Here is a 10,125-nt window from a genome sequence, read left to right on the forward strand (position 1 = left end):
AATAATGCTCATACGAGAGAAAGAGAGGGAGTAAAACTAATCGCGAGGACACGATAATCGGTCAGTGAAGGTAACTAAGAAGCGTAGTACACATTACTTACGATTATTGTAGATGTGACCGTGTACAATGACTATTTATTATAAAATAAAAGGTTAAACAATCTTCTGCGTGCTACAATTTTTGTTCGGTGTCGAACTCTCTTTCTGTATAGAAAATCACGAACTGTACAATTTTTTTTGTCTTCCAGTGTAATCTAATTCAACTGTCGCTTACAAGTTTATCGGCGCCAATGCCACCGCCACTATGTTATCAGGTCGAGAAACCTGTTCGCGTTATATAGGATGTCCCAGATTCTTCGTTCGATCGTAGATTGCCCGTCGATGCTTACGAAAGCTTGACGGACACTTGTCAGTCCTCGCGATTTAATATCTTAACGAAGAGAGCTCCAATAGTTTATCTGGAACATCCTTAAACAATCTTCGTGTACGACGAATATCACGTATTTTCTCTGTTCATTCCTCCACAGACGCAAACAGTTCAAGTTCGGAGATAAACGGTAACTCGGTTTTCGTTCAGTCTGTATGACGTGCGCCGTAAATCTAACTTCTTTGGCTCCGTTATTTTTGGGCATACGATACTCTAATATCTCGCATTAGAAAATCTAACACTTAAATTACGCGTCATAATTTGCTTCGATGAACAATGCTAGTTAAATTAGCTACCCGGCCGGATGTCTTACGAACCGCGAAGTTCGGTCTCGTAAGTATCGCCGTCTAGTAAATGATCTCGGTATCGCTAAGAAACATGCGATAGGCATTTGTAAATGCTTAGGAACTTCCAATTAATTAGACCGAATCACGAGCCTAGCTCATTTACCTGCCAATCTCGGCTATTTCGTAATTCCTGGATAAAAGACTACGGAATACTCGGAACGCGTTTGCATATACGCGTTCCGATATATTTTCGCTAATTAAATATATAAAATATTTCATAAATATAAGAAAACATACACCTCATATTGCACAATGAGAATTCCTTTGAAGATCGAACATGTCATTGTTTCAGTAAAATTCAAGCTATAATCCGTAATATTCGTAACTTGCTTAAAAATATTGAAACTCCATTCGAACAAATAACAAATGCTCTAGCGTATGCGAAAAAGATAAAAACGACAAAATGATAAAGACTGCGTTTAGACGGCTATTAGTGCTATTGCATTTTTATCGCTTATCAAGTGTAAAACAAAGATAGAATAAGCAAATAGCGCTAATAGCGCGCTCCTCGAACGCAGCCAAAGTGGTATGAAGATCATCGCACGATGAAAGAGAATAGTAGCGAAAAATAGTTGAAATTCAACACCTCGACTTGAAAAATATTCGATCTTCGTTTCTACATCGCGTCTTACATGATTGCTTATACGGTAATTGTGATTATTTCCGATATTTGAATCAAGCAATGATATCACAACGTGAACATCGTGAGAGAACAATAATTACGAAGCATACTTACATTCAAAGGCTTTGTAACATTTTGATATACCTTTAAGACTCTTTAGAGATATGTTGAGCTATATGTAGGATGTGCCAGGACTGTGTTCTAGGCTTGTGATAAGATTAGAAATAAACACGAAGTTAAATTACTTTAGTTTTTGCTGAAAAAATCCGCTGAAAATAGTTTTGAAACACAATACGATTCAATAAACGTATTTCGAGAATCAAATTTATAATTGCCATTTTAATTAAAGAAATTGGATGTAGCTTGAGACATCCTTAACTTTCGTTTCTGGCAATTTAGTAACCGACAAAGTTCGAACATTTAAATTATTTTGTAATTATATAATTATTATGAACTAAATAAATTTAGTTCACTAGATAATCTTTCTAAAAAGTTCACTAAATGATTAGAAAAATATTAATCACCATTTAAAACCCTAAATAAACATTTAAAAAATAAAATTAAAAGTGATAAGAAATCCATAGGACGAATGACGATAGCCCTGGCACATCTTGCATATAAAATGTTCACCTGATTTCATGATCGTCATCGTTGTGCATCAATTTCTGATAGCAATATTGCAATAAATTAAAACTAGCGCGTGTTTCACGTCGCTAATTAATATTTCTATTAGCATACTGATTGATTATAAATATTCATTTCAACTATGTAAGGCATTTCGAAACGATAAATTGAATGTCGGTGTGACATCATATTTACAACATTGACTTTATAAAATCTGATAATCACGCATACACACTGCGAATGTTCGCGTAAAGGAATTAAAACGAACAATTATTCAATCCTGTCATTTTTCTCAGACTTGATGATGGCTTCGTAAGCGGCAAGCTCTTTTTTCTCCTTCCTTAAATTTCTATCCTCGAATTCCAACCTGCAATTAGACGCTAGATCAACACGTGATAGGAATGCTCGCAGTCGTTGGGATATGTGGATTTTGATTATCATCAAAAGAGGCTACTATATATATACAATATATTGCAATAAATGAGAGAATGGAGCAAAATGAAACTCAAGAAAATACTTTGCAAGATGAACATAATTACATATCCCATCAGAAGCAGTAAATGAATGAATGACAACAAATTATAATGAGACGTAAGTAAATATGCGTTTATTGTAAATTGAGTAGAAAATACAGAACTGCCAGGTCTGTCCCAGATTTCTTAATTAGGTAATCAACGATTGCTTAATAATTGAATAAAGAATACAAAACAACCAGATTTTAATTATCAACATTTGTTGAAATTCTTAATAACCGTGCAAAGCTCGTTCGGCCTAGGGGGATAAAAAGCAGAATATGACAAATTAATATGTAAATTTTTTTAACTTTTCGGCGTAATTAAAAGCTTTGCAATATCAATTTTATTAAAAATATTTAAGTTATTATAGAATAGGGATGGAATATGGTGGAACATATAAAAAATATATTTAGTTTTGTAGAATTCTAAACAAAAATGTACATAGTGACTCGAGAACGGAAATTAATATATTATCAAATCGCAGTAATATATTGCTCATAGAATAACGCGAGCAGTCACTGTATACTATTTTCTCAAATAATTATACGTAATATAATTGTACTATAAATGTGAATAACAAAGATATCGAATAAATAATCTTTATAAATATATATATATCTTCTATTTAAGCAAATTGAAAATATCGTTAGCAATATGTAAATTTAATGTAATTAATTTACTTAAGAATTTTATAACTAAAGAACATAATTACGATTACATATAAACTATCATCAGGAATCTTTTATAAACTGAAGTATCAAAAAATTATTAGAAAATTTAATAAAGAGAACGTATACATGCATAACATGTCTGTAAAATGGAACATACCTGTGAAGAATGATCCTTTCAACGATTTTTTCCGTCGTCATGTCATTACCGCTATCTAACAATTTAAACTTATTTTGCCTCTTGGGCTCCGTGTACGGATCCGATCCATCATCGCAAGGCATTATAGGCGTTTGTCCATGACACACGATAGATACATTAAAATGTTCCATCAGATTTCTTGTCACCGCATACGGCGCGCCGATTACAACTTCATTGACATACTGTAAATAAGAAAAGAGAATACAATGAATAAAGCTATGTGACATAACTCGTTTCTGTTATCTCAAACAGTGGCGTGACCACAGACGTGATTTATCAGTTTCTTTTTACACTAGAAAATATGGATCGCAGTCTTCTGAAAACTACGCATGTCGCATCTATATTCATATATTGACTAAGCTCATATGTTAATGTACAAATCTGTATTTTTCCATTCTATCGTTTTCCACTTTATCTCACGCGGATACTTATTAAAAATCTCAGATCGGTGCAAAAAAAAGGCTCACCTTACACGCTAATACACTGAGAACCCGTTCGTGAAGATTCATGATAGGATGATTGCCGCATTTATATCGATTAACAGCGGGATCGGTGTGTAGACCGACTATGAGGTAGTCCCCCTCCTTTTTGGCGACCTCCAAGAAATCCAAGTGCCCCACGTGGAAGAGATCGAACGCGCCTGCAACGTACACGATCTTATCGCCCGGCTGCGGACTCTTGCCGTCGCTGAACTGTATGATTTTCTGTGTGGTCGGCAAAAATTGCGAACAGCCGGTCCATGGACTCCGAGCGGTTCGATCCTGACCCATGCTCTTGCTCGGTTCTCTGTCGACACTGTATTCGTTGTCACCCTGTCGAAAGTGTTGTCGTGTCATCAGTAACATACGTCCTACAAGATCGGTCGTCGAGACGCCGGCAGTACGCTGGACTTCTCTAAAATATCAAAACCTTCTCAGTAAAAGACTGTATAATCTTTTAAATAAACAGCAAAATAATGTTATTTCTTTTTAAGGAAATTACCTGTAACGACCGGCTGCCTTAACTAAATGATACGTGTCCACGCCATCAGCGGTCATTGTAATATCATCGCCGTGAACACAAAAATCACAGTTATGCTTGTCTAATGTTTCTAAGGTAGTGACATAAGGCGCAGCTTCGACTACTTCGTCTACCCATTTAATGCCGCGTACCATTTTGTACCTAAGGAAAAAAACATTCAGTTTGTTAATGCTCCTAGTAATAAAATTATTACGTAATCGTTTTATCGTTATTTTATCGATTATATATGCTTAAACAGTTGTTCATGAGAACTTTTGCAATTTTAAATTTCGCTGTGGAAGTTTGATGTAAAATTGTTATATTCGTATCGACATAATCTTGATAATAATCTATAATTAACACTGGAGAAAGTAACTTATGTAAACGCGGTTGACAAGACACAGTTCTTACTTTGTAGCAACGTTAGATTGTGTACCTTAACTGTTCAGTTTTTTTTTTCTACGCAAGTATTGACCTAAAATATCAAGGCTCTAGCGAGACCTTCCTTCTAACATGATTGTAGCTCTAGAATATATTAAAATTTTATATCCAAACGATGGCGAATATGAGACTCGCATAAACATCTCTTTTGTAATAACTAAGACATACTACAATGTGCTAGATTTGGAGCACTAACGTTCATCATTATGTAATCGCGTTTCCAAGGCATAAGAAAAAAAAACCGTGTACAAGAAGTGGAGAACACATGTATCCACTGTGCTAGCATTACGAGCTTCAAGAGAATAAATGTATAGAATTTGAAAGATTAATTAACATAATAACTAGCTCTAGATGACAATCGAAATCGTGACCAGTCATTATGGCTTACATAATTTCCTAGCTTTAATGAAGCAACAGATATACCTTTCTTGCTCGGTGAAGACAGGAGGACCCTTGTGTCTCGTGATTTCTTCATCGTTGTGGACACCTACCACCAGATAATCGCCTAAAGCCTTCGCCTGCCTCAAGGAATTTGCGTGTCCAAAATGCACCATGTCATAACTGCAATCGAAATTTTATTTGTATTTATTTCGTGTCGATAAAGGGAGAATATTGTTAACAAGAATGTCAATAAAACTATTTCGAGTTACGAAAAGAATTACTAGGAGAAAGCCGTTCAACTTAATATAGAAAACTGTGGAATTTTTTCCAAACTAATATTTAATATTGTTTAAATTGTTTGATCACAAGAGAAGATTAAATATTATTTTCACTATAAATATATAATCAATAATAGACCGACAAATGCACATTTGTATGGATTTATACATCGTTTGTACTCCGGCGTTCCATGTTTAAATAATATTAAACTAAAATTTGCAAATTGTGTGCAAATTGCAAATAATTCGACGAAAACGATTTTCCCGTCTGTACAAGACAAAAAATAAAAAAGCGAAATATTTTCATATTTCAGCGTGAGGATGTTTATTATTATTAATAACAAATATAGTATAATGATTGAATAAAGATATCGTAAAGTAGGGGGAATAAAGTAGCCTTGAATGTAAAACAGCTTTGATAACTATTATATCAGTCGCACGAGTCGCGATAACGCGACATATAAATCACACGATAACACATTGAAATACGCATCTGAGCGTATCAATTTCTTTTGCGATTGCAATACTAATTAGTATTAAATGACGTGCAAAAATGTGGGAATAGGTAGAGTTTTAAGAAATGTGTCGTGAAACGAAACGTTTAGGTCGACAAATATACAAAAATCTATCGAAATTGAAGAGAGAGAAAAAAAGTAATCAAAATTTTGCAATTAGTATTAAAATTAAAGTGTTCGAGAGAATGAAACATTAAAATCGATACATTCAAAGCTACAATTTAATGAGTTTTTTTGCGTCCATCAACGTGATACGTTGATTTTTTTTATTTGCACATAAAAACTACACGTAAGTAAGTCGAGCGAGCCACAATGAAGATCTCGCATTCCGAGGGTCTTGCGCAGTCATAAAAAAAAAAAACACACAATACCGCAGTGAATCGTGAACATCGCATACGAAATCGCGCGATCATGTTTCACATGCCTCCAGCTATCATTCTCCATTGCTAATCGATTGTCGTTTTAAACGACTCATTTCCTCATGTGCCAACAACATTGATAGAGGTATCGATTTATTTTTGTCCCAAATATACGCAAATGTTTTAAATGTGCGTCATCGCGCAGCGGAGAAGGACGACGGGATTCCAGAATCGCTGAAACAAGGGCTTGAATTTTCGGCACGCCGATATTTTTTTTCTGCCTTTGAGAACTACGATTTAATTTGAATAGATTATCGTCCGTATTTAAAATTACGAATACTCGAGTAAAAATAAAATGTTAATGTAAGATAATCGCGATTCTTGTCAAAGCCATCATTAAAACTGTATAAAATTATCTTTATATTGTTTAAGATATTTCTATTTCTATATTTTCTCTAAAAATGTTTCGTACAGACATATATTCCTTACTATATGTATAACATTTAAAGATACTAAGTATATATGAAACTTAAATTTAATCGGCGCTGCCGACGACAGACCGGTCTGCCGTGCTCTCCCCGTGCCATTTTTTACCGGAGCGTTAAACGAGGACAAACGGCGCTTCGAATTGTGTCGCAGCGAACCGGAGGAGACATCGGCGACGATTCTCTATTGCTAATCCGCACAAGTGCGGGACACGATTTCGGAGTGCACATCTGTCATTTCGACCCATTCGACTAATCTACTTCGTTAGAACGGAGACTGGAGAACGCGTCTTTCCTCTTTCCTCCTCACGTCCACGAGATAAAACACCTACAATATAAATAATTGTAAACTAAATTATGAAATACAATCCTCCTCTTGTGTGCCCATGATAAAATACCTGCAATATAAATGTAAACTGAATGGATAGAGTTGTAAAATATAAATAAAAATATTCCTACAATAAAAATAAAAACCTATAAAGAATAATATATCTACAACTGAATTCCAGGATTTTATACCACACACTTTTTCGATGCATGAATGATAAAGAAAAAGGAAAATCATATCCGGAACTGGATCGTCTGAGAGTAAAACCTCTACACTTTCTTTCACAAGTTCGAGATTTAAGCCTCTTATCGCCGTGTTTCCAACTAGAAGCTCCAGTTTTTTTTACATGAAAATCTTCTATCAACTTATACTCTTCTTATCTTCGTTTTATAGCACTTTTCCAATCCTTCTAAACAAACTTTTCTCCTATAAATTTATACCCCTACACAGTCTACGACCGGTTAGACCGTTAGAATGTAAAAATATACGACCTTTAAAGGCTGTATGTAAATTTCTGAAAAAAGAAAGGAAAGAATATTGAAATGACGTGTATCAGAGTAACGATATAAGGCGGAAGATTAATTGAAGACGGTGCTGTGCATAAAGAAAGACATTAAGCGCATAAACAAAAGTATCGTTCGCATGCAATCAGCGGTTGCACGAGAGTCAACGAGGAGAACCCAGGGAGAACGCGCTGATTCAGGGACTCGCCGTCCCTCGCGATTTCACTCCCGCGTCGGCGGCGGGACGGAAGGGTTGGACACGTATGACCGTGTATTAAATATCGATTGATCGCGTTCCTAACGGACGAAGCTCGGGAGGCGGAGGTCGGAGGTAATCCGCAGTAATCCGCACCCCGCGCTTCGTGTGACACGTCGAGAATGCGATCGACACGTGTGCGCTTCCGTCGGCCGGCCCGGCGGCCTCGCGGCGTGCGTCGGCGTCGCCGCTCGTCGCCTCCCTGCGGTCTCCTGACGATCCGCGTTTCGACGCGCGTTTCCTCGGCGCGGGTCCAAAAATATCTGTAAAAATGTCGCTCACCATCCGTCGCACCAGACGCGAACCTCCTTGCGGGCCTCCTCCGTCATGACGGGCGCAGCCGGGTGTTCCGTTATCAGCTGGATATCACAGGATATCACTGACTGGCGACTGCCGTCCCTTCCTGTCGCGAGTGACGTCCGACCGGACCGGACGGCTGTGGGGTGATCGCCGGGAGAGGGGCAAAAGGGCAGAGGAAGAGAGACAGAAAGACTCCGCTCGCGCGCACGTGCGAACAACCGCCACCGATCCCGTCGCGCGGCCGACTGCTCGCGTCGTCGTTTTACACATCGCCTTTAAAATCCCACCGCGTCCCGCGTCCTCGCGGCTCGGCCGTCGGCGTCATCAAGCCGATCAGGCGTCATCGCCGAGTAGGGATTGGTTGGCGTAACTCCGGGGGAAGCTTGAGACAGTTGAGACCTTCCACGTTCCACGTCGCGCCGACGCACGGAAACGTACGGCCCTTGAAAATTGTAGCCGGCCGTGATAATAATGAGTCACACGCACGCATCTGGCTCTTTTATCGATTTCGTAAAAGATGTTACTTATAATTGCGACTGGTTTCGACGCCTATCCATGGCCATGTCGGTTTCAATCCCCCGCCCCTCTCCCCCGTCACGGCTTATTGATTTAAATTTCTAAATGACCAATTCTTTGCCAGGGGCAAAAGATAAAGGTGTGGCGAAATAAATGGCTTCGACACTTTGAAAAAGAAATTTTGTAGATATAGCTGTTCGCAGATTGCACGATTGCCGAATATTTGATGAAAATGCGATGAATTTACCTAGAATTACCACATTATCATGATATAGCAAGAATGATGTTCATATTCTTATAAAAATTGTTCTTTTTATATACATATATTTTTATGCGTAAAACAAGCCAGTTATATTGTAGTTCTTAATAATAATAAAACGAAATGGCAATTTAATTCAATTCGATAGCATCAAAAGCGATTACGGAATGTATATCCTTTCATAATCCGATTATTTTAGCAAATTAATGTACGGCGATTGATCTGTCTGGTTAAACGTTTTGATCTCGTTCCATGAACAAGATGGTGTATTAACTGCTAACTCATCTAATTCAGAACTTGCGTCATTTCGTTTGCCATTAGTTCGGAAAACAAACCTGCATGTTTAAATATATCTTTTAGACTCATTGTCAGAGATAGCGAACGTGATCTGACATATGATTTTTCAGTCACGCTAGATGCGCATATATGCTAAACAATTTAATTGCATATAATTGCGACTGTAAATATTAATCAGTGCTTCATCTCTTCCTGGTTTATATATGTATAAAGTATACATACACTAATTATGATATACAATATACGAAATTTCTTTGTTTTAATAAAGGAAGACATAGTTTACAGTTTACACGATTAGTGCTTAATCATAATTTCATAATATCTTGTGATTAAAAAATTATATCATGTCATTAGGTCTGTTCTATTTAGCTGAACTTCTTGCACAGTTCGTCTTTTCTCTTTTTCTCTCCAACGTGAAAAGAAAAAGAGAAAAGATGAACCGTGCAAGAAGTTCAGCTAGACAGAACAGGCCTATTACCCCTTCGCTATCACTATAGTCTAATAGATATAATTATTCTATCATTATAATATAGCAGACACAGAGATATATAATGCAAAATCATTATATAGTCGCAAAAATATGCGGAAAAATGAATAAATAAAATTATACTAAATAGTAATTATAGAAATGATACTAAATAAGCTTATTATTCTTCTTAAATTCTGTATGAAATAATTCTTTTGTTATATATTGCCGTGTTAAAATGTTATTGCGCAAGAAAGAAATAGCGGCATTCTGCACATCCCAATAAACTTATTATAACATCGCCATAAATACATGTAGAGGAAAGTGCCCTATTATGAGA

The 10,125-nt window shown here is 36.8% G+C and overlaps 1 protein-coding gene across 1 annotated transcript; it reads right to left on the bottom strand.

The window, feature by feature from the left end:
* Positions 1–97: 97 nt before the first annotated feature.
* On the bottom strand, positions 98–8,510 carry LOC112457295 (ethanolamine-phosphate cytidylyltransferase). The gene is made up of 6 exons (XM_025020239.1): positions 8,230–8,510; positions 5,266–5,403; positions 4,384–4,563; positions 3,870–4,296; positions 3,364–3,584; positions 98–2,387 (listed from the first exon to the last, which is right to left on the bottom strand). Exons 1-6 carry the CDS (start codon positions 8,274–8,276, stop codon positions 2,291–2,293), a joined length of 1,110 nt encoding a protein of 369 aa, XP_024876007.1. The 5' UTR covers positions 8,277–8,510; the 3' UTR covers positions 98–2,290.
* Between the last annotated feature and the right edge of the window lie 1,615 nt (positions 8,511–10,125).

Source organism: Temnothorax curvispinosus, unplaced genomic scaffold (genome assembly GCF_003070985.1).
Source record: "Temnothorax curvispinosus isolate PA1 unplaced genomic scaffold, ASM307098v1 QBEX01007734.1, whole genome shotgun sequence".
Lineage (NCBI taxonomy): Eukaryota > Metazoa > Arthropoda > Insecta > Hymenoptera > Formicidae > Temnothorax > Temnothorax curvispinosus.

Excerpts from the sequence above, each read along its gene's own strand:
- LOC112457295 (XM_025020239.1), bottom strand. The coding sequence starts at position 8,276 with ATGACGGAGGAGGCCCGCAAGGAGGTTCGCGTCTGGTGCGACGGATG. Across the intron at positions 4,297-4,383 it reads AAGGCAGCCGGTCGTTACAG|AGAAGTCCAGCGTACTGCCG; the intron begins GTAATTTCCTTA and ends TTGATATTTTAG. Across the intron at positions 3,585-3,869 it reads TCAGTGTATTAGCGTGTAAG|TATGTCAATGAAGTTGTAAT; the intron begins GTGAGCCTTTTT and ends TCTTATTTACAG.